At 39.5% G+C, this 24,718-nt stretch overlaps 1 protein-coding gene across 5 annotated transcripts in view; it reads right to left on the bottom strand.

Annotated features, from left to right (window-relative positions):
- Positions 1–24,718, bottom strand: part of kdm8 (lysine (K)-specific demethylase 8) — a 105,558-nt gene that overhangs the window by 6,182 nt on the left and 74,658 nt on the right. For 4 of the 5 annotated variants that reach the window (XM_088007653.1, XM_088007654.1, XM_088007652.1 and 1 more), the window contains one exon: positions 288–769. In XM_088007653.1, coding sequence (XP_087863779.1) covers positions 288–746 — 459 coding nt within the window. In that variant the 5' untranslated portion in view covers positions 747–769. Of the gene's footprint in view, positions 1–287; positions 770–3,232; positions 3,315–24,718 lie in introns of those variants that run through there. The other variant, XM_015012880.2, reaches the window with a different exon arrangement.

The raw sequence follows: 24,718 nt of genomic DNA, 5'->3' as shown, positions 1-24,718 counted from the left end.
CAGGCTTTTTCTCTACCAGGGTGATGATAAGTGTGGAGGCGGTTGTAACTGGACAAAGCTGAGTCCAGTTTTTTTTTTTTTCTTATATTTTAATACCTCTTAATACAAAAAGTTGATGACGGTTGTTTCAGCCTTAATATGTGGGCTGTTTGAGATGCCGAGGTGTACTTTAAAATATGTAATCAAGAGAAGAACTCAGACACCTCAGAGTCAAAACACAGTTGTCTGACCTTTCAGTATTAAAATGGAAGAAAAAAGGGAAGTGTGTGGAAAAGAAGACAACAAACCTTTGCCTCGATGTTTTCATGAGCATCTTCTTCTTTAGCCAATGTCCTTATTTCCCTTTGCAGAATTCGAACGATGACCTGAAGTATATTTTCCATGATGGCCGCGCCCATCAGCAAACCCATGTCACATGTCCTGATGGCCTGCAGGATCTCCTCCTCTGATGGACTTCGTCGACAGATCGCGGCCGCTTTGAACAGGCAGCCATACGAGTAAACCCGCCTCCACTCTTTGTCCACATGGCGCCATGTTCCCGTGTTAAGTCTCTCCCATGAATAGTCCAAAATGATCTGAGCAGTGAGAATTCGGCTGCTGGCGCTCGTCGCGTCGCCGTACAGCTGCTGGCGGGCCCGTTTCAGCATCTCCACCACGCTTAACGCCACTTTGTCGCTAAACTGCAGCGGAAACTGTTCTTCGGTAGGAGGCAGGATGGCTGAGATTTTTGACCACAAAGACGCCATGGACGAGACGAATGTTCTACGCTCTGGAAAGATGGAGGAAAACAGTAAAAGTGAAGCAATGACCCAAAAGAAATTCTAATCTAAACTAAAAGTTGCATCCACACACTGCACAGTCCATCTTGGAACACGCTGATGCATTTTTTTATTTTTTTTTTCCCTCAGACAAAAGCTGGAACATTATGTGTGTTTGGCAGGTTGTGGGCCCATCAGTGTAGCAATCTGCAAAAACCTGCCGCCACACACATACATCCTCACTGCTGCAGGGAAACAGACGTCGTACACATAATTTCCTAACTGGCAAACACAAAACACAGGTGAGGACAGCCCGAGCCAGGACCGCACGCGTGACACATGAACAATGACGACAGTTTTGCAGCGCGGAAATGCCAACGCTGCCTCTGTGCTGCTCCATCCATACTCGGACGCTCTCTGCTTCCTGGAGAAGCTGCCAACACATAAGCACCTCATTTATTTATTGATTTTTTTACGTGGAAACAGAACCGTGTGAACCCAGAAGCGGGCTAAACTCATCAAAATGAATAATTGTGTTTATTAAATCACATGTCTAAGGGATGATGTTGGCTTCCAGCAGCTCTCGGATCTTTACACAGTCACATGAACAGAGACACTAGAGCCAAATAATAATAAAACACAAAAATCAAGAAGCAAAAACTAAAAGGCTATTTATAATGTTTACAGTCTCCTCTGGAGATAAAATTGTTGCGGTTTCAGGTCACAGAATATTGAGCATGTGGACACCACACATGTTAACAAGTCACAAACCTAAGCTGTCTATTTAATGATATCAGTGGCAAGGAGAAGGGACTAATTGTGACCCTAAAACTTCTGGCCAGCATGAGAAAGTAACCTTGGAGAACTACTACCAACAGTTCATCATCTTTAGTCACTTTCAACTTATCAAGTCTGTTAGGTGCTAAAAGGCAACCTTTGGTGAAAACTTTTGTATTCTAAATGCTATTAACTTTCTTAATTCATCAAAAGGACTAAACCACAGTAATAAAATTAACTCCAGTTTTATTGTGTCTGCTTTTATTTAACTTAATTTCTATAATTTTTTTGCCAGCTTGTTTTTATTACATCTTTATTGTGTGTTTGTTTCTTTGAATCTTTTTAATCATTCTTTTTTTTTTTAAAAGAACCACCATTTCATTTCTGTTATTGAGTTTTAAAGCAAAAAAAAAAAAAAAAACATTTACATGAAGAGCACTGACACATTTTCTTTTATGTGATGTTGATGTTTGTGGAAAATGACTTAAAAAAACAGTTTCCAATGCCATAATGGAAAAAAATATATATATTACTGATGCTTGTGTCATTCTGTTGTGGAAATTCAATGCCTGATTTATTCCATGAAAAAAATAAAATAAAATAAGCTGCAAAAACTGAATTTCTTATGTCTATATGTCTAAAAATTTGTTTGTTCTGCACATTTTAAGTTAAATTATTAAGTGTCATTATCAAATTTCCACAGAGCCACTTGAGGTGCTGGAACTGCAGGTTGCAGGGTCCAGTCCAAGGGACCACCGTTTCCGGCTGTAAGCAGCACAGCAACACAACGCAGCCCTCCCTCTACCTGCTGCTATGCACTGCCAATCAGCTGGATGAAAGTAGGATTCAACACCTTTCCCTTGCTTAAAGGAAAGGCAAACGAGGCTGTGGGAAACAGTTCATGTTCCCAGGGAAAATCTGCAGATTTTCCCTGGGAATTAAGGGAGTCAATAATTGTTATACAGCTGTTTTGAAACTGCATTCTTATAACTGCAATAATTAGTATATTAGATTATTTTGCATCAACACTAAATAATCTAATACATTTTGATTTTAAAATTGTGAATAAGTACATGTTGTGATACTTTAGTCGTGGTATGTCTACTTTGTCTATCAAACACTGGGAAACGTATTTATTTTGTCTGTGCCAGTGATTTAAATAAAATAAAACATTAAGTTCATATTTTTTCAGTCTGTGTACATACACTATGTTTTGAGTTTGTGTTTAGATTTAAGACATCATATCTTGATGCATTATGACGATGTGGATTATTTTCATTTAAAACTAATCCTCTTCATTTACTGTCAAGTTCACAACTACTAATGTTACAAAAACACTAAAAATTTTCAGAAATAACCTCTAGGAATTCTGATAAATCTCTAAAACTTATGTCCTGAATAACTTTTTACAACTACAAAAGGGGGCAGGATTGTAAGTTTCACTGAAAGCAATGAAGGAGCAACAAAAACGTTTTTATTTTACCTTATTAAAGCACCATAAGCTTTCGTGATATAAGAAAACCTATTTAAAATCAACTAACCTTTGAAAAAGAGTTGACATTTAGCTTGAGTTAATATAAGGAGCGGTAAAAATGATAAAAGCTCGCGTAAGAATACGTCTTAAAGCAAACTTCTGCTTAATATTAAAAAAATAGTAATATTTCATTCGAATATAACTAACTAAGATCAATATTTACCTCTTATTGCCTCGTATACAGTGTAAATTCCATCATAACCTGGTCTGCGAAGCACAGCTCGGCTGCGGGTGACAGCAAAAACATTCCGACAGGGAACTTGAACACCAGGAAATATTGGTTCCGCGCTGCTGTTAAAGTTGGAAATGTCCACATTAGAAGTTATGAAGTCGGAAATTTTGTTATTAACATTACTGAGAGTGCTTAAAGTGATATTAAATGCCCTTCTTTAGGTTTAGAAAAAAGCTAATATTAATTAACTATCTGGTTTCGAGATCTACATGCTTAAATATGAAAGTAACAGATATAGAAGTGTGTTAAGCCAGACTGGCCCTGAGTAAAATTTCATTTTGCAATGTGATGAGAAGACTGCAGGAAACCTTCCTTCCATCAGGAAAAACCACAAACTGAATTCACACTCACACTTGTTTGGCATGTGTGGGCAGTTTCCTACTATCTATACACTCACCCACATCACACTCCCACACAGTTGCATTTGTCCACAACGTCTTAGCCTTCATGTAGCAGCACGGGAAATCTGTTCATCCCTCTCTACCGAGGTCTGTCTTTTCACTTTTGTCCACCAAGTGTAGCCGAGCTCAGTCAGCTGAAACTAGTCGCAGCTCTGGTGGTGACAGCACATCCTCATTAACATACATGTTGACACCGTTGCATCTGTCTCAACAGGTGGACAAGCCTGTCTCATAGCATAGCTGTATTGCACTGAGATAACTCCCGTCATGATAAATGATGGCAAAACTGTTAGACAAACATTTGCTTTCCTCTTCCTTCCAAACGAGACTCCAGCTGCTCATGATGTATTGTGCTAATATAGATATTCCTTGAAAGATTGCAGTTTTGTGTCTGCTCACGTGAAGCTGAAACAATAATCAGATTTGTCCTTTTGATATCTCACAGGTATTTTCTTTTTAATCTTTTGTATTCCTCCACCCTTTTTTCTTCCACCCACAGAGATGTGGCATGAACAAACAGGATAGGAAATCTTCATTGGGGGGAACTCTAGAATCTATAAACCCAGAGCACTATTATCAAATGTCAAACACTCTGTGAAATTTAAATAATCTCGGTGGAAATCGCTGAGCTACTCTTGTATGTAAGGCAGAGAGAAACAAGAGAGAATCGCACAGCCTTTCCAGGAATCTCTGGGGATTTTAAGACGCTTCAAGCATTTCTATTCACTTTCACTGTGTAAACAGTCAGAATCCTAGTGACTCAATGTACTGTTCGTTTGCTTTTATGGAGGTTAGACATCACTGTGATGAGCACAATGGCGGCTTGTTCACTGAGTTTTATTACAGTTTTGCTAATATCTTAGGCAACAAAATATCAAAAACAGCAACAGTTGCTATTCTACATGCAATAAAAAGGAATACAAAAATTTATTTAAGCTTTAAGAATCTAAATTAAAGTTATGCTGGTGCAGGTTCTCAGCCAGCCAAACTATGACAATCCTCAGTGCTTAAGCAGAGGGCAGCCAACTTGTTTCTTTAAGATATTTTGCTTCCCATACTTCCCCAGTTCTCATAATTGAATAGGAATTGTTAGAACTAGGATTACATTTAGGTTTTATCCTGGATTAAAATGGGATCCAAGAATTGTCATGCCTGTAGTGCAACTAAGAAAGGCTACTACAAAATGTGTTTGCCCTTGTATTATACACTGAAACACCAGGTCTGCGCTGGTCAAACATGCTCTCTTTATTACACTGTATGGGTGAAAACCTCACACCGTAATGCGAAAGCTGTGTATGTCCATATCTGCTTGTGTGAGCTGCTGAAGGGGGTCCCAGTAGGAGAAATGATGCATTATTCACACATGTTATACTGTGTGGTTGTAAGACAGTGTGGGGCCGAACTGAAGGTCACAAGTCTGACAACTCTGTCCCTCGCTGTGCTGTCAGGACCGACGTCATGCACAGAGGTCAGTAACCTTTCTCCCGGTTTATCTGGAGGCAGGTGAGGAATCATTGTTCCTCCCAAAACCCTAGTGGGAGGAAGACTGGTGTCTTTCAGAGGATATATTAGGATTTAATTTTGAATTATTGTGAGCAATTGCGTCTTTTAAGGTCATGAGAATTTTATAAAGTCGTTAAGAAAAAAAAAAAAAAAAAAAAAAAAGGCATTGAGGCAGACAACACACAGAAAAATAGCAGGATCCAAAGTCCAGAAACAAGATATCCAAAGCCCAAAGTAGACTTAAAGATAATTTAGTTTTGGCAAAAATGCATTTAGATGTTCCTTAACAGTGCTTTGAATTCCACCCATCATCCTCCACTTACCTGAGCACAGGCTTGCGTCCAAGAAAACCAACAAGGTTCATTCTGTGGAATCCAGGGGAGTTTCTTGACCAGAGGGTTAATATAGTCCCTACAAATGAGCTCTGGGTCTTTTTCCAATAGGCTGTGAATGAAAAACCTCCAACTGCAGGCACCCAGGAGGCATTCCTCATAAGACTCCCAAACCACTTCAATGGACTGCCTTCAGTGTGGATGAGCAGTGGCTCTTTTTAGACCTTTCATGCATAAATCATAATGCATTCACACAGGATTTCATTATTTCCAGGCATGAAAAATACACTTTGAAAATCTTGTTTTTAAACATGTACTTTTTATAGAGCTTTTCCACATGTCTGTCCAGATGAAAAAAATATGGTTTAATAAGACGGGCATATGTATGCTGACTTGACTTAGTAATACTATTCACAGTGAAATTTATAAAAAGGCATTAAAATGTTGATGTTACGCCAGCATGGCACCATATTTTTTTCAATTTTCTAAAGTTGTTCATTATGCTAAAAAAATAAATCCTCCTGGTTCCTCATCAGCCAGTGCTCTCCAAACTCTTTGTTTTTAGACTCATTAGACCCTCCGTGATGAATTGTGTTTTCTAGCACAGCTCTGGACAGAGGAAATGACAGTACAACCATAACTTATTCATACCCTCTCAATTTTTCACATATTGTTTTTACAGGTCTATTCTAAAACCAACTTGAGCATAGTGATCCAGAATATTGAAACACTGGAGGGAGAACATGTACAACTAAGGAACACAAATATATAGACAAATACCTTACACTAAGGTAATTTTTGATGTTTGCATCTTGTTGGGCTTTTCGTTGCTTGGTCTCTGGGTATTTTTGAGTTTTCAGTGTCTAACATCCTGTTTTCCTTTATCCTTTAGCTTTACCCTTCACTAAATCTTAAGCTACCTCAGCATCTATAGTAATTTCAGCATTTTCAACTACTTCCATCACCACTACGTCTTGTTTATCCTAACCTTTTTTTTTTCTGGGTATTTATAGCAGAGGTGTCCAAAGATAGTCCTTGAGGGCTGGTATTCTGCATGTGTTATGTCCCCCTGGTGGTATTTGCGACCTCCTCAGCATGTCAATGTTCTGCAAAGGTGTGCTAATGAGCTATTAGTTTAGAGAACTGAACATTCAGGATACCTTGCCCCTTGAGGACTGACTCTGGACACTCTTGCATCATGGGTAATGTCAAAATCCTCCTCCTCAGTTTGACTTAGATATTATCTCAGCATTTCCAAGAATAAATGGTAGAAGTACTGGTCAAAATGTACTTCTACCATTTTGACCAGTAATGCATGTTTAACTTTAACAAAAAAGATAATTCATTGCAGAACTGACTTTCCTCTTGTCTACTTTGCAGCCAACTACGAGCACGCACAAAATGTAATGGCCTGAAGTTACCAGCAGGAGCATATCATTTGGAAAACACAAAGGGGAACTTTACAATTCCCATAACAGGCCTTCTTTTCCTCTCTTGCAGAAAATTATTTCAGAAATTTCCTTTTCTTTCTTTCCCCATTTAAAAAAATGCCTGTTATTTATCTGAGGCTCAGTGGTAGAGAGGGTGTGACATACAATGAGGCCACAGTCCTTGATGCAGATGTCCCTGGGTTCAATTCCCAGCCTTGGGCGTTTACTGGATGTCTTCTTCAACTGTTAATGTAAAAGCCTGTGGTGTCACAAAGCCTTAGAAAAAAACGGTGTGTGAATCAGTGAATGAAGGTTGTGGTATAAAAGCAGCTTGTGTGGTCTGCATAGCTTGTAAAGTTCTCTAAAATTGCAGAACATTTTGCATTTAAATTTCTTTGAAGTGTGAGTTGTTGCCCGTTTTGTCTGTTGGTCTTGAAAAGGACATTTGACCTGTTCTGTACCTTGGCTCTCTCTCCCGATGACTGTTGGGATAGGCTTCAGCTGGAATAAAAATTAAAAACTTTTCTCACTTTTTCAATTTCAACAATCAGTTTTGTTGAGAGGTAAACAAACAGCTTTGAGACACAAGTCGAAGCATAACATTCAAAGCACTGTGCATGAGTCAAGCAGTTGATTAAGACTCAATACATTACTCAAAGTGCTATATATTTTTATTAAATTGTAAAATTATTAACGCAGTAATTCTCTGTAAAACAGTTTAACTTAATTTTACCTTGAAGTAAACCGCTTTCGTTTTATGTTTCTGCAAAAAAAAAAAAAAGGGTTCCGTTTTGCAGAAACACTCTGGGATCTCAGCGGTCTGACTTTGTGCAAGCGAGCAATTCATTTGGTGTTTGTCATAATTCCTTTAGAACCCGAGTTCGTCTCGGCAGTGCTGTAACTAAAATCCTCAGCAGCAGAAGCTCGGGGTTTGCCAGCAGTTAAACAGGGCAGCAGGCGCTGCACGCACTACGACTTTCAGCCGCCTCCTCCCGGGGGCCCGCGAGGGTACAACCACCGGGACACCGCGGGAGGGATGTAATCACTACCATTACGCTCCAGGTGCTGCTGAAATAAAAGATGGAAACAAGCCTCTGGTGGCGTTGCCATGGCTCAGAATCCAATTAAACACTGTTTAGCTTGACACAAACTGCCAGTCGTAGCCTGTTGACTCATGAAATTAATGTATTGTCATGGTGAAATGAAACTGTTGCCACAGAGAGTTCCACGTGACCTGAACCAGTAAGCACTCGAACCACTGGTGCTCTATGCTTGGATCATATAGATTTCATTGTGCGTTGTTCAGATTGAACAGTGTCGCATCTAAAATGGCTATTTTTATTGCAACGTTTAAGAGGTCACCGGTTTGTTTAGAGCTGCACATTAACAACCACGGTGTCACTCCGTCCAAATTCAGAGTCACATTTATCCCCGTGGCAATTTATGCATGCATAAAAGCAAGCAGCAGTTAAGGTTTTCCACATTCCTTGGGAACAAGGTAATGGGTATTTGGAAATGCCCCGGGAGAGGTAACAAATGAGAGGTGTAAAGTTAAATGTCCTGTGAAATCATCAGGAGATCTGAAACAAGCTGCTTTTACAGCCTGTGGGAGGTTTCCGCAGACAATTATCTCGAGCGCGCCGAGCCCCTCAGCTGAGTGTGACTACAGGTCAGCGTCGCAGGTCTGCTCACTTACACATGTGTCTGGTAAGGCAGGTCCAGGGAGGATGGAGACGTCCCCCGGGTCGCCCGCAGACACGCAGGCTCCCCGGCTTCCTCAGAGTGGTGTCGGCGAAACACTCCTCCTGTCCGGCCAGGTGCTCAGCTCCCGTGGCTTAATGTGGGACTTTAGAGTGCAAGCAGAGCGTCAAAACCACTTTGGATCAAATTAATGCAACCAGGTGTGGACCTGCAGTCGGGGCTCAGGTGACACCTGCTGCTTCCCTTTAATTAGAGCTCAAACAGCTGTTTCAGAATCAGAGGCTTCATGGGAGCACTTGATACTCGTCACATCTGATTATTGCTCTGACCTTTGGGTAATACTGATACATGAATCAATAGCCAACAGCGGGGGAAATAAATGGCTTCTCCTCATGTGGGAAGTAAAACAGTGCTAATGTTGACGAGCGTGTTTGCCGGCTTGAATCGTCCCGCGCTTCCATGTCTCCCTCGGTGTGTTTATGAGGGGAGTGTGGCACTTCTGGTGAAAACGATTTTCTTACAAATATGACTCACTTGCTAAGTAAGGTGAGGATAAAAGTGGAGGCAGTCTTCACCTCGTTATTCTAGCACTGTGAAGAATCTTCAGTGGGCTGCGAGCTCTGAGGGTAGTTTAGGTAGCTTTGATCTTTCTTGGATGCAGTAATAAGCATGGCGCAGATGAAGAGAGAGAGAGTATCATCCTGAAATATGATTTCCCTTTGGTTCTTTAACCGGGCTAAAAAGAGGTGGGTGGTCAGCTCCGAGGGCTCTGCGGGAAGCATGTAGCTCCTGACAAGGTGCACGTGTGAGCTCACACACGCAAGCATGGGAGCTGTACAAAGTGATGTTACTCCAAATGTCCTTCAACCCTGCGGTCTATTCAAACTGTGCCTGCAAGCCTGTAAATCTGAGGGCCATAAGGTGGAGGATCTGTTTAAGAAAATAAAGAGAGTATATAACCTTCCACATAAAGACTGTACAGGCTTTACATCCCTTTTCTTTAACATTTTAGTGATGCTGCTTTGGTAATAAACACCAGCACCTAACTCTCAGTCTCATTTCTTGATTTCTTTTTCCTCTCAATGTTGGTCCAGCATCTACCCACGGGTCAGCGTCATAAAAGAAAAGGTTCTTCTCCAGCAGAGAGCAGTGTTGAGGCAGCAAAAGTTCTCGCCCATCACTTCCCTTGCAATTTAGTATGCAAAAAGGAAACAGAGATAGTTGTCATGCTTTTCTTTGTTGAAAGACTCCAAAGGCTTTTCATGAGGTCAGATTTATAAATGACATCCTCGACATTACAGAGCAGGGCTGTGAAGGGGAGATTAAGACTTCAAAACCAAGTCAAGACGCAGGAATTAATTTCAGCTATGAGCGTAAAAAGCTCTAAAAGTTGTTTTTTTTCTCCTTGCTTTTTATAATAATAATAAAAAAAAATTAAATGTTATGAGTAAAATCCAGGAGTTAAAACAAAAGCCTTTTAACAGAAAACTCAAAACCAAACACTGAATATAATTGAAAACTTCATTGCATTGCATTGCAATTTTTTGTGACTGACCAATACAAAGTAGTACTTGAGTGTGAATCAGTTTTTCAACCAATAAACATCTGAAAAGTGTGTATTCAGCCCCTTTTATTTAGTTCCTAAGTACTTGTATTCCTAAGTATTCACCAGAATCTGCCTGTCTGTGCTGCTGTTATATGAAGGCCTCAGAAGGGAGTTAGAAAAATTAGCAAACAAACTAGACCATGGAATACAACAGACAGGTCAGGGATAAAGTTGAGGAGAATCATAAAGAAGGGTTGTCAATATGCCAAGTTCTGAACATCACAAAGAGCACTCTTTAGTCCATCGTTAAATTCAAAGTATGGCCCATGGTAACTCTGAAGGAGCTGCAGAGACACAGTTCTCAGCCAATCTGTCGACAGAACATCTATTAGTTGTACACTCCACCAATTTGGCTTCTGTAAAAGAACAGCAAGATTGTTGAACTGTTGAAAAAAAAGTCAGAAAACCCTCCACTGAAATCCATGTTGGGCGTACAGCAAATATGTCAAAGAAGGAGCTCCTGTTTGATCGAGATCGCGTTAATATTTGAGTTAGGCTTTGGGAGCCTTTCACTGCAAGCGAAACACAGTAGAAGACCAACACGCAGAACACGTCAACCCCACCATGAAAAATGGTGGTGGCAGTATCTTGATGTGGTTATGCTGTGGTTCAGCAGGATAGGAAAGCTTGTCAGATTTTATAGGAGGATGATGAAGCTGGACCCGAAACACACTAGAGGTACAATTGAATATCAGAAGGTCCTAGAGCCTAAAGAATCAGAAAAAGCTTGAGATATTTAGAAACGAGGAATAGACGTTTATTACAGTTTTGATATGTTTAAAGCAGGTAAAGATATTTATAAACCTGCAGCTGCAACTGCAAGAAACATAGTTCAAAAATAATAAATCTGGCAGCTGAATGCATCCACAGATATGGAAGCGTAAATGCTCATGCAACACATTCCAAATTGTTATTGCCTCACAATTTTGATACATTCATATGAATTTTCCTCCACTGTTGTACTCTTCTTTATGTCAGACTTTTTTTTTTTTGAAATGCCAGTGAAATATACTGCAGTTTGTGGATTTTATATGACAAACGCTGAAAAAATTCTGGTAATCTGAATACTGTTGCTAAAATCACTGTATTTGTCATGAACACCTTTGTAATAGGCGTGTGATCAATATCAATAAAGTACATCTGATAGAATGTTGATAATTTAAATTAAATTTAATCCATAATTGCACTGCATTCTGGGGGATGTAAGGAGAGGAAAAGCTTTAGTCGCTCAACCTCTCACGGGTTAAGCAAGGTCAAATGAAAGTGGGTGGCATCAACAAACTTACTCACTCTTTGGTTACCTAGCAACAATCTGATGAGTAACATGTGCAGTAGAAGTTTTGTTACCCCCAACAGACTCGGGGAAATTTCAGTCCTCGGAGGTCCTGGCACACTGGAAGCAGACTCAATGTCTGTCAGAAACGTTCCCCCAGAGGTACAATTTTACGGCCGTGCACTCGGTGATGCACGCAGGAAACTGTTGGACAGGAAACAGCAATTGCTTCAAACTGTTCTGTTAGCGACAGAATGTGGAAAGTCAGAGCAACCAGTCGCCAGGACATGTAGCGTGACTGCCTCTCTCACTGCAGCACTGACAGCTGAGCGATGGCTGCCCGGTGTAGAAGAAACGGCGCTAGGTGAACAACTAGCTCATCATCAAACTTGCTTGTGTCCATTTGGATAATGGCAATGGGAAATTAAGGAATTTGTTACGAGAAATGTGGGCAAATCTGTATGGTCAACTATGAAACCTAAACCATCCAAGGACTGTGCGCGGAGTCTGCAAGGTTCACAGCATGCAGACACGCCTCAGTATGTTCGAGCAGATTAATGTTTTGCCACCATGCCTCATAACTGCTTAGAAATACAAAACAACAGGAGTGATAGAGGGAAAAAAAATGAGTGCAACAGCTCATGAGGAAATTGCGGATGAAAAAAGATAAGTCACGTCATCAGTCTGGCAGTATTTAGGATATTTAAAACAAAAAACAAATACGTAATCATCAATTTCAACTGATACAATACGCTTCTATTGCCATAAGCCTTTCAGCTACATCGCCCACCTCTTATAAATACTTTTCAAGGCTTTTTGGAGAAGGAATGCAGCTATAGAAAACATCCTTTGCTCTTTTCTGAAGTTAACAGAAATACAATACCGAAACCACATACCAGAGCGCTCGCATGCCTTCTGGTTGTTTGTGAACAAATAAACGCTGTGGGTGTGTGACCTTGGCACACATTACCAACTTCAAACTGGGTCAGCAGTCACCTCTACCTGTGAAGAGGAGTCTGTTCTTCATTTGGGCACACGTCGAATGCATCCACAGATATGGAAGCGTAAATGCTCATACTTGTTTGCAGCCGAGGGAAGAAGATGGTTCATTTCCGTGGCACCTGTGACCCGCCGCTGTGTTTTTTGTTAAAAAACAACTGCCTCTGTAAATAAGTAGGAGGAGAGGAGCACGCCTTGTGGCAGATTCAGTGGCAGAGTTTTTTTGTTGTTGTTTTGTTTTGTTTTTGTCTCTGGTGGTGGTGTGAGGGAAGCTGCCAAAATGCCAGCACATGGTATTGATTTAGAAAACACGGGGTGCTGATTGATGATTATCTTTCTGGCTCTCTTGCTCAATCAAGCTTAGGTTCTGTGGGGTTTGTGTTATTGTTTTAAATAGTCATCTTCATGTAGCATCCTCCTCACAAAGCACAAATGCCCATTGTACCTCGGTGTAGCACAGACAAAGAAGAGCAAAACGGTTCAGTTCTGCAGGCACCTGCCTCTCTGATGAACAAATACGTAGACGGACACATCGCTGAACATGCCCTGGGGCTTTTATCACATCCAGCTGTCAAATGGGTGCTGATCCATCATCCAAGTTCTGTGTTCACATTTTGACGCTTTGACCTCTCTGAATAAATCTTTGATTTATCTGCTGAAGTCAGATGTCCAGAGCTTTGGTGCTGATTTTCAATTTTGTTTCCCCATCTGAAGTGCACCGTTTCTGTTTTCCTCTCAGAGTGTGCAGATGCCACCCTCATGTTTATTGTCTCACTGAGAAATGATGCAGCGTCCACAGACACAATGTGCCCAACATTTTCTGCTTCCTCCCCCCTCACGCCCCCCCCACCAGCCTCAATGAACCAACATATTTCCTATTACAAAATTGTCCTCTCCTTTTTTTTTTTAACTCCTCATCAAAAATAAATTATGATCTATTCCCAATTTCCTGCTACCTAAAAGACAACAATACTGCGTTGCCCGTAACCTTGGAAACTGCAGCTACATTTGAAATGACTACAGCACAATCCTTTTAACTGTTGACAACTTTCATGTTTTATGTTTGGTGAGAGGAAATGTGGTAAATGAACTTTGCACAGACTGGGGAAAAATGCATAGTGAATATTTAATAAATTGCTGAAAAGAGGCTCCTGCGTGGTCGCATTCTGACAATTTCTCAGTGAAAGGAAATCAATGAAATGTCTAAAACAACAGCAAGGACACATTATTGAATTGGCTAAAGGACTGCTGTCCTCTGTAAGCTTCTTATTTTGTGTTTGGTTCGGTTATTCTTAAACTTCTTACATTAATTCCAAGTGCTTTTAGACAGATTTTCCCAGCTTCCCTTGTGCAGACCAAAATGTTTGTCCCCATTTATCTGATTTTATTTCTCAGAACGTTTAGAAAGTTAACTAATTCAATGTCATCTTGACTTTATAAAAATTGCTTCTGTGCTAGCTTATTGGTAATCATTTCTTCATTAAAAGAGTTTTGTTTTATTAACACAACTGCAGCTAAGAAAAGACGGTTTAGTTGCTGTACACAGATCAATAGTGCACTCTGTGCACTAATCCATAAAAGAAGTTAAAATATGAGTGGGAAGATCCTTTGATTCTCTGTCTGGCCGCAGAAAACATATCCCGTTTCCATATTTTCTGCCGTTGAAAGACAGAGATGAATCATTTGCTTGTAGGATGTGAGAGATTTGGCAGCTCTCTGACTGCGGGCAAACTTGGCAAGCTTTATGTTTTAGATTGGATAGACTGGAAGCTCCAACTTCAGCCTCTCCCTTGATATGCCCCCTCTAATCTTGATGGTAATGCTAAGTAAAACATGGTGGATACTGGGAGTCAGGATGGTGATTTTTCAGCAGAGAGTGGCCTGTGAGAAGTTATGGTAATCATTTGAGCTCATCACTTCGACTCATCTTTTGGAACAGAAAGGAAACACGTAAACAACAAAATCTTTTCGCATGATAAACAAAAAAGTGATAAACCTCGGTAAGAAAAATAGACAAGCTTATTTTTCATATAGTTAAAGGCACTGAAGGGACAATAAACATTATTACACTTACACTACATGAAGGTTAATCTCACTGAACGATTCACACCGACACATTTAATATATAAAAATATAAACAAAAGCATGTATGTATCTATTGTCAGTTAATAAAATACATAGCATGAGCAACAGACTTTTAATTGCAAATCAAATGGATACATTATAATTATATGAGAATAATAAATTAAATTTAGATTAAGATTTTATCAAGTGCAAAGTTGCTTATGGGAAAGTTGGTTTAAGTATAACTTGACAAAATTGAATATTCATGAATTGTCCTAAGACACTCTCCTAAATAAAGCTTTGCAGTCCCTTCATATCTCATTTGTACTCTAGAATTTAAAATCAATTTTTTTTTAAAGTAAATCTTCAAAAAAACAACAAAAAACACTCCTTTGGAGGACTCGAATAAATCACCAGGGCTGGTTCGGTTCAGACATCTGAACAGGATGCCTCCTGGGTGCCTACCTTTAGAGATTTCCAGTCACATGGAGAAGAACTTGGGGCAAATTCAAAACTTTCTATAGGGACTGTACTGTATTTTCTTTTTGACATGGATTTTGCCTTCAAGTTCCCTCTCTATATGAGATACATAATTTTACATTGAAAAGGCATTTCTTTGCTTCCATCCTAGCGCTGTTTCATCTCTTACTTGATCTCAGATAACAGGACAGACAAATTCTGCAGACAAAAAAACAAGAAGCAAAAACACCGAAAAATTATTCTTCTGATATGCATTAACTTTCATCTGCAACAAATATACATTTTATTATTATAATGTACAATGGGTGTACAAAGAGAGGAACCACACAGCTGCTGTAACTGTGTTTAGCACCTTGAACATCACCTATTCAGCACATTTATCCCTCGGCTTGGCTGTTCTTGCTGTGTGCAATGACAGAGTTCATGGAGTCGTCGTTTTCTATTTCACCCAAGGTTTTGTTCCTTTTATTAAACATCTCTACACATATCCACTTCCTGTCAAACTATGAATGTCCAAATATTGACATATTTGGTAAGGTTGCAATACACTATTACCAAAATAGTAATTCATTTCTGTTTTCAAAAAAGTAGGTAAGGTCATGTTGAAACAGTTTTGATTTACATTTTTGTGTTGATGGTAATAATAATAATAATATAATAAGAAACAATCATAATAGACTTTATAAATCTCAGGAAACTTAATCAAGTGTAGTAAACATTCATTCATATTCTATAAATCACCATATATGTCACAATGAAGTTTGTCAAAACAAGGGTACCTTTTGAAAATAACAGCATTTACGTGTGTATTAAACACGCTTTTCATGAAGCTCACATTTCTACGTTACATTTTTTAAAAATGTTTTGTAATTGGTCTGATGCAGTTTTATAATCTAAAATGTGTCCGTAGCTGTCGGTGGAAAATCATAACTGACAAACATCTAAAAATATCAGTTTGTGCGTGAACCGAGTTACCGAAATGAACAATGCTTTCAGTAACATCCAAGATTATTAAAAGTGACCGTAAGTACAGCAGATTAATCTGCATTAAGCTATGGTTTCTCACTTTTAATATGATCACATTCTGTTTGTTTAGGTTTAGGCACGAAAGGAAATTCTTGCGATGTTGCTCACATTGTAGGAAGCTTCGCTTTCTAGGTTGCCAGGTAGATCAGTCCACCAGAGATTTCACATCTAGGCTGCCTATTCTCATGACTGCTGGAGGTCACCTATTTTTACAGTGTTCCTACAGGTCGTATTATCAGCTTCAACAGGCAGCTTATGGCGCTGTGTTCTAAAGGGGAGATTTGTCAAGGTCTGTTTGAGATGTTACAAATAAAACTCTATATTTAGTCTGTGTGCTGCTGCCTTAAATGCTAATTGTTGAACTTGAACACATAATTATTTGATAATATAAAATAATTAAATGGGAAAAGAGGGGAAAAAAAGCAAAGCAATGTTTTCTACTCAGTGCGTGAAAGAACTAATTACCTCAACGGGATCATAGGATGACACGCAGGCTGATAAAATAAAATTCCTTATTGAGTGAACATCTAATGCATTTTAAAAGCTCACTAAACATCATGTCTTACTTTTTAAGGTCATAATGGTAATCAAACTGGAAATAAGCCAGATAAGAATCCCTATGGAGGGTCATAAAGTTTTAGTGAAGAAGATGAAATACCTGAACATGGCGGTAACTCGTAATCTAGAAGTTGCAAAATGGCTCTTGAAAGTTTACAAAGTAATATCTTAAACTGTGAAGGGCATGTTCACTGGAGGGCCACATCAATCATTCAGTATTTACCATCTCACATAAATGGATCAAGTATTATCATGTAAACAAACTGAACATCAGGAGTTGATTTACAGCGCAAACTGTACATTCATCGAATTTCTTCTGGCAAGTAATTTTTTTTAAAAATCTCTCATCTTGAACTCTTTAAACACTTGGATTATTAGAACATCTGGAGGCAGTTCATATAAACATTTTCACCCACTCCTATATTGAATGCATTTTCAGTGTCACTCAATAGAAATATTTCTGCAACAGGAAGTTGCATGAATAATAATTTCTTAGGAAATAAGGCAATTATTAACAACGGTGAATAATATCTTTGCCGTTAAAAGAGTTATGTAAAATCAACTTTAAAAAAAAAATTATTTTACATTGTTTTTGATATATACTGCACTTTTATGACAACTGACGATAACTGATGAGGCATTTGTGCCTTACAAATGCCTCTTTGAACTTCTCTTTGAAGTTGTATCAACATCCTGTCAAACATTTTCCAGTTATGTATTATGAAACTTCAAGAAGTTTACATAAAGTCTTTGCGAGCAAAAATCTGTTAAAAATGTTGAGCTTTGACAATTGCTTTCAAAAAAACGCTCTTTCCAGGGGGCGGGGAGAATTATACAACACAACAAACAAACTAAAAAAGAGAGTAGAAGTTTGAATTTTTTGCTGATTTCCTCCAATCCACAAACATATTAAAATATTAACACACAATCCATCGATGTTTGGTTAAAGTACAAGTGCAAGTTACTTAATCCAAACCCATTTTGTATCCATTGTTAACAAGCTTCTGGCAGAGGTTTGACTGAACAACTCTTCTCTGCAGAATCGGTGGAGTTCACTTAAACTGGTTGGTTTCCTGACATGGACCTGACCTTTTAGCGCACACACAGTACCACAAATATTCAACACAATTAAGATCAGGACTTTGGAGAGGCAAGTTCAGCCTGGTTTGCTGTTTGTTCAGTCACAACGTAAAATTGTGCTTTGACCTTCAGAATCAAATTTTTATGTGTCAGACAAAAGGCAAATAGCTAAGATGTTTAGAAACCACACTGGTCAGAGTATATAATGAAACTGAAGCTGCTGGAACACCAGTGTCTCTGCAGGAAAATGAGTTTTACATACCCATTAATTAAGAAGGTACAGACCAAAAAACAAGCCCCTGCAGCAGCCCACAAGGAAAAGCCACATGCCATCTGGAGATAATGTTCATAGTCAATCAAGCAAAACAAAAATTCAGTAGTTTGGTCATATTTTTTTTTTCAGTTCAGAGTAAGGTTTGTAGACAGTTAAGCATGGTGGTAGTATTGCATAGGATCTATCTTTTTTTTTTTTTTTTAAATGTTCTAGCAGCTTGGGCAAAGTGCCTGGAATCACAAAGAAGTAGAACTACATATTCATTCTTCATAAGTGAAACTTTGAATGTCAGTTTTATGAATAAAAATGCCTTGTTGATGTCTGAGAAGAATGGATAGCCTGATTTGAGTCGGTAGACAGGCAGCAGTAGCTGCAATAACCACTCATTACAACCCAGGCATGCACTGCACCGTTTCTGAATGCACAACTTGTCGAACCCTGAAGCAAACGGGTTACTGCAGGAGAGGACCACACCGAATGCCACTCCTGTCAGCTAAGAACAGAAAACAGAGGCTACAGATCACACAGGCTTAACGAAATTAGACATCAACAGATGGGAAAACGTTGTCTGGTCCAATAAGTCTTAATTTCTGCTGCAGCCATCACATGGTAGCGTCAGAATCAGAACTTGGCTTAAAAACATTAAAGTATTATTTCCATCCTCATGAATCAATGATCCTTTGTTCCTCCAACCAACTGCAACCCCTCCCCCCACTTTCTTTTCAAACCTGGGGCCTCTTAGTTGCAACTAACCATTATTTGAATGCCACATTCTACCTGAGAAATGTTGCTGATCGTATCCATACGTGCACCCATGACGTCACAAAGCTCACATCATCTAAAACTGGTTTCTTAAACACGACTTTCCCTGTATGCAACTGGCCTCCACAGTCACCAGACCTCAATCCGACAGAGCTAATTTGAGATGTGGTGGAGCGGGAGATTCATATCATGATGATGCCATGACAATATGGACCAAAATGTCTTCTGGCGCCTTGTTAATTTAACAACACACAGAAATAAGGCTGTTCTGTAGACAAAAGTTTTGTCCAGCCCAGTACAAGAAAGATGTATAAAATAAAGTATCTGGTGAGTGTAATTGAGTTTGTATGCATAATTTATGCTAATGTCTGAACTAGAAAATTAAACTCTTGTGCATCCAGTTTGTGACATCTTTAACTTTTTAGCATGTGTATGTTAATAATTCCACCATGGAAAACAAGCATTAAAATATATTATAAGACTCAAATTATTGACACTTATTCTAAAGATGAGTTGTTACAAAGTGTCCTGCTCACCCTCATGTTTGTACAAAATCCACAAGCTTATGAAAGGGGAAAAAAAACAAAAAAAAACTGCAGGCAGTATTTAAAGCACAACTGGTTCACAGTCTCCACTAGAGGTTATTCTGCTTCTCCTTTAATTCATAAGCTTTGTATCGTCGCCCCACAATTCATTTTTTCCCCAGAATACAGTACACATGGGCATTATTACCTCTCTACCAGTGTGATGGAGATATTCCTTTTGCGACTTAAGACCCCTTCATGCTTTCATTACAACACAACCATACATCTTCCCTGTGTCTTGGTGGTGCGAAGGGAGTGCAGCAGCCATCTGGGGAGGCATGCAGACATACAACACTGTATCATTTATGGCAGCCTATCAGCGCCAGCCTCACCTTTTTAATTCAGATTTAGGGGGAGAAACGAGGTGGTGGTGCTCATCATGCGGTCGTCCTCATGCTGGGCCTGCCGAACAAAAGAGACCGCGGAGAGTCTACTCCAAGAGACACATGAATCTTCGTTGACAAGTCTCCTCCCTCAACGGTGTTTCAACCTTTGCAAAGGCCTTGATCAATTTCTCAAAGCAGCCCTCAATTAAAGAGGTGATTCCCGTTGATGCTGCCGCCTAGCACCTTCTGCATTGCTATACGCCGCAAATTCAAGCGAAATCTAAGAGCCGACGTGGGTATATACGCCACGGTGTGCAGGGGGATTCGTCCACAACCACTCTGAGGCTGAGAAGCTGAAAATAAGGGGGCAGAAAAGCCTCTCACTCAGACTGACGTGCTCAGGGATGCTGTTAAAGAATTGATTTTGTTATAAATTTAGAAAGAGGGTGCCTATCACCTGCCCTGGCAGCCAAAAACAGCCAGTTTGAACAGAAGCTGAAACGAAAGCAGGGCTAAAAGGAGATGTCTGCGGGTTCAGACAGAATACAGATTGGCAGTGGGACATGTGGGCCTCAGAGCTCCAGAGCAGCATGCCACTGCCTAAAGTCCACTCAAACAGACCGTCGCATGTATCATGGGGACTCTAGTGCGTGAGGCTTGCTGTAATTGGAGCAATCTGTTCTATTGGCCTGGAGTTGCTGAGGCTGTTACATGTTTGAAGTCATAACCTGGCAAGATGTCCTCTATTTCCCACCACTGGTGAGCTGGTGTGGTGCTTGTTTGAGAAGCTCCAGCCTCTCCATGTTCTCCGCTGCACCTAACCGCCCTTTGCTCTCCCGGATCGTCAGATGGCTGCGTCATGTTTGAATGTGCGGCCCCTTCCAATTCCCCTTCCTGTCTGTGAATTAGAAAGATAATGTTAAGAAAGCACAGTGGAAACAACAGAGCCCACCAGATTTCACTGTGAGTATTTCTTTTTATTGTTTGAGCAAAGATCTTACGACTATCTGCCATGAATAAATTACCACTAAAAAGCACAATTTGGAGGAATGCACTTAAAGGCAGCATCATTAAATTTGATTAGAGGATTAAAAAGGGCTTTGTGTTTAGACTGCAAACGCTTGGTCTTAGGTAGTTGTGCCATATTACTGGCTTGTTTAACAAGGACAGTGTATGTTAATGAGGGCCAGTAAAAATAAAAGGTTTTAACTCTAAAACTGCTCATTTGCATTCGTAGTCTTGAGGCAGGTATCAAAGTAGTACAAAAGAAAGGCAAATGTAAATATTCAAAATAATAAATGAATTCATATGCGGTTTTCCTCTTTACTGGGCATTCTGCGTTGTTCAGAAATGATATATGTAAGCATCTGTAATCATGGTTTCTTCCATGATTACTTCATGTTTGGCTCCATCCTCTCATCCATACTGATCAGCTTTTTATCTTGTTGATAAAAAAAAAATCCCAAGAGCATGAAACTACTGCTATGATTTTCACTAAAGATATGGTGTGTTTAGAGAGTTTATTTTCTGCCACACGTACTGTTTTGCATATACATAAAAAATTTAGTTGACCAGAAAACTTTCTTCCACATCTGCTGTTAAACCTCTTTTGTGTCAGGAAATGTGTGGTTGGTGGTGGTGAGGAGATGACGCAGAGAACCCAGGTTATGGTGAAGATGAATTTAATGATGAAGATAACTCATAGAGTCCAAGTCAGGCAGCACAGCAGGAACAACTAGCACGCAGCTAACAACCGGTAGCAACTGACAGCATCAAACAAGAGCGTCGCAAACCAGGACTTAAACAGTTCTACTGGAAAACAGACTAAACGGGAGCCAGCACAAACCAGGACTTGCCAGTTCCACTGGAGAGTGCCGACTACATTAGACATAGACAACGACAAGGACCCGACGAGGAACACAGACAACAGGTGGGTTTAAATACACACGGGGTAATTATGGAAACGAGACACACCTGGGGATCAATCAACGGGGAGGACAGGACAGAGACTCACAGGGAAACAGGAAAACATAGAAAAACTCAAAATAAACACAGAAAACCACGGATCATGACATTTTGGTTTGTGGCTGCAAAGGAGAGAACCAGACTGCAGAGAAAAATTAACTTGGTTTTGTTCTTATGTAGAGGGAAACGAGTCAAAGGGCTGAAGAATAATGCTAACCACAATCTTCAGATTTTATTTGAAACAAACAACAACGACAACAAAAAACCTGCGTGTCCTTTCAATTTTCCAATGTATGCAATACTTTTTATAGCACAAAAAATATGTTTTTGGGATCCTAAAGCATTTCTGTTTTTAGGCTGTTTCTGATCTGAATCCACTCTTGACAGAAATACCCAAAATAGCTGAAAAAATACATTTAACATCCACCACCAGGTGTAAAATCAAGACAAGTGATGGGTTTTAAACATTCTTTACGAAACCATTCATGCCGTTTTTGTGGGAGTGGCAGCATTTAAGAGTCCTTCAGACTGTCAGGAAAAACTGCATTTCTACCACTTTGTCTCCGTCTGCCACCAAGAATCCCTGACAAAATGACAAATCAAACAAAACAATTTAACCTGAATAACCATGATCATAATTATATAGCTTAGAACAGGCTGGGATTCTGCAGTGATGCATCCATGGTGGCTCCAGGTCAATTCACTCCTTTGCAAATTTGTACTCCTATTTCATATCCACTAGTTGTCCCAAAACTGTTCTGCCTGCAGACGTTTTATCTGAGAGCAAAATTACTTATTGTTTAAAAAAAACACACACACACACAAAAAAAAACAATCCAGTCTGTTCTCTTTGAAATAAGTGTTAAAATATTCATGAAAAAAACAAACATTATTTTTGGAGTATTTACTTTCCCCCTTTTACTCGACTTACGGATAGATACTGTGCATACAGGAAAGTTAAATCTCTCCTAACCCAAGCTTCAGAACAGTATGGCAATAATCCCCCACACATTGTCAAAGAGCATGTTTCCAAAAATGTAGGTATAAATATAAAAAAAGCTGAGGTTTTGGATGTAACGGCATTGTAATGTGCAACAGGAAAAAACTGCAAATTGCAACTGGCTAAATCCCCCCATCCATACAGCATTTAACTGTGGCTGTGGATCATTTTCAAGCCACGCCATTACTGAGTATATCTGACGACTGCCAGTATTTATTCCTAAATGGAAAACACACTGGCAGTTCTAAGTGGTCATAGATGCTTTTTTTTTTTTTTTTTTTTTTTGAGTTTCCCCACTTGTGCAGAACCGGCAATCACTTCCACCTAATCTGCTGGTGTTACGGATCGTATGTCTGTGAGGTACAGGATGATGACAGAGGCCCATAGTTTAAAGAATCAAAATCTAAACTGGAATATTGCAGACTAACTTATGACAGTGGAGCAAAAAAAAAAAAAAATTCATTTTAATTAAAAAAAAAAATGCTTATATCTCTGAATGAGATCATTTTAAGCTCTTTCTGTGAACATAAAAAAAAAAGAATCTGTTTCTTCTTTTCCAACCACAAATCAAGTGAAAGCTGAAATCCAAAATACAGCTCCACCTGTAGAAGGACGAGTTATTTTATTTCACATGAAAATGAGCTTCGCTCGCTGTTGTCTGTTTTGAACCAGAAAAACATCCCCATATTTTCTGTAAAATCAACCTGGCTGCGGTTACCATGTCTACAAATCTGCCTCCCATTCACTGGCCATGAAAGAGCTCCTATAATTTGCCTCTTGATGACACGATGAAAGCTCCTAAGTGAATCAAATAACAAATTTCCATTTCCAGTTTCATTTTAAGGGTGTTAGTTGTTTGACTTCACTCCACTCAGCACAGCAGCGACAATGTGAGGGAGGATATGTAGGGAAAGAATGTCCAGCAGGTCTCAAGTGATCTACATAGAAGTGCTAACCCATGTAATAGAACAACCGTGTTCTTTCTCATCTGGACAGCATGACACATGACGCAAATCCGCGCATACATATTAGAGTTGATACACTCCCATCAAAGCTGCTGGGCCAGATGCATTACATTTCCTGGCTCATTGAAATTGCTTTTTCTCTCCTCCATTCTTTTTCGAATTAGACATGCTTTGTTGGAAAAGTGTCTTTCCTTGGATGAGGGCTGTAGCTCTTTTCTATAAATGACTGCTAAAACAATTCTGCCTATATTGTGATACATATGCCTTTGTATTAAGCGCTTGTGTGTCTTTGAAAAGACCTGAAAGTCATTTGAGCTAATGGCCAGTTCTGGCAACCCAGTCTGACATTGTGAATAAAAAAGGAGGACTAATCCCATCCCAAAACATTTGTCTTCTGCGTCTCACCAAAGCCCCTCTCAGTTGAGACGTTTCGTTTGGCAGCTGAACAATGCAGTTTAACTATTAATTGGAAAATAAATGCATTGCTTTTAAACCTCCACATTGTTCAGTTTGTGCCAATGCTCCCACCTTCTTCAGCTGTTTTATGTCTTGAGTAAATGACCTCCATGTGAGTCTACCTCAGTCTCTTTGAATGCATATCACCTTGTGGCCTGAGCTGTGGCTGATAGACAGCATGATTGCAGGCTGCTGAGGGTTCCGACAGATGAGATAAAAGTCACCCTGGAAATATGCTTTCACCTTTTATTAAATGCATATATATTCCATATAGTTTAATCTATTTAATTTTAGATATAACCTGTACATGAGCAATGCTTTATCTAAACGTTTCCTGATGCTCTAAGCACACAGTAATCATTTGAAGCTTAGTTTTGACAAAAGGCTGATTATAGGGCTACATAGACTTTAAACAAGAAGTTATTTTTGTTTTGCATGAAACAATTTTCTCACTGAGCTTGATTTCTCCGTTTGAACAAAGACCTTAATTTTATGCGCCGTTTAGAATTGCAGTCTGTCTATGGTTGTAGTTTGGAAATAGCAGCGGAGGATGTGAAAGAAGTCACTCAGTTCATGTTGGACACACGTCCAAATATTGAATTTGAAGGTGTGACATCCATCTTTTTCCAGTT

Source organism: Poecilia mexicana, unplaced genomic scaffold (genome assembly GCF_051168715.1).
Source record: "Poecilia mexicana isolate PSO_F unplaced genomic scaffold, ASM5116871v1 scaffold_8, whole genome shotgun sequence".
NCBI lineage: Eukaryota > Metazoa > Chordata > Actinopteri > Cyprinodontiformes > Poeciliidae > Poecilia > Poecilia mexicana.
This window is presented reverse-complemented; position numbering and strand designations above follow the sequence as displayed.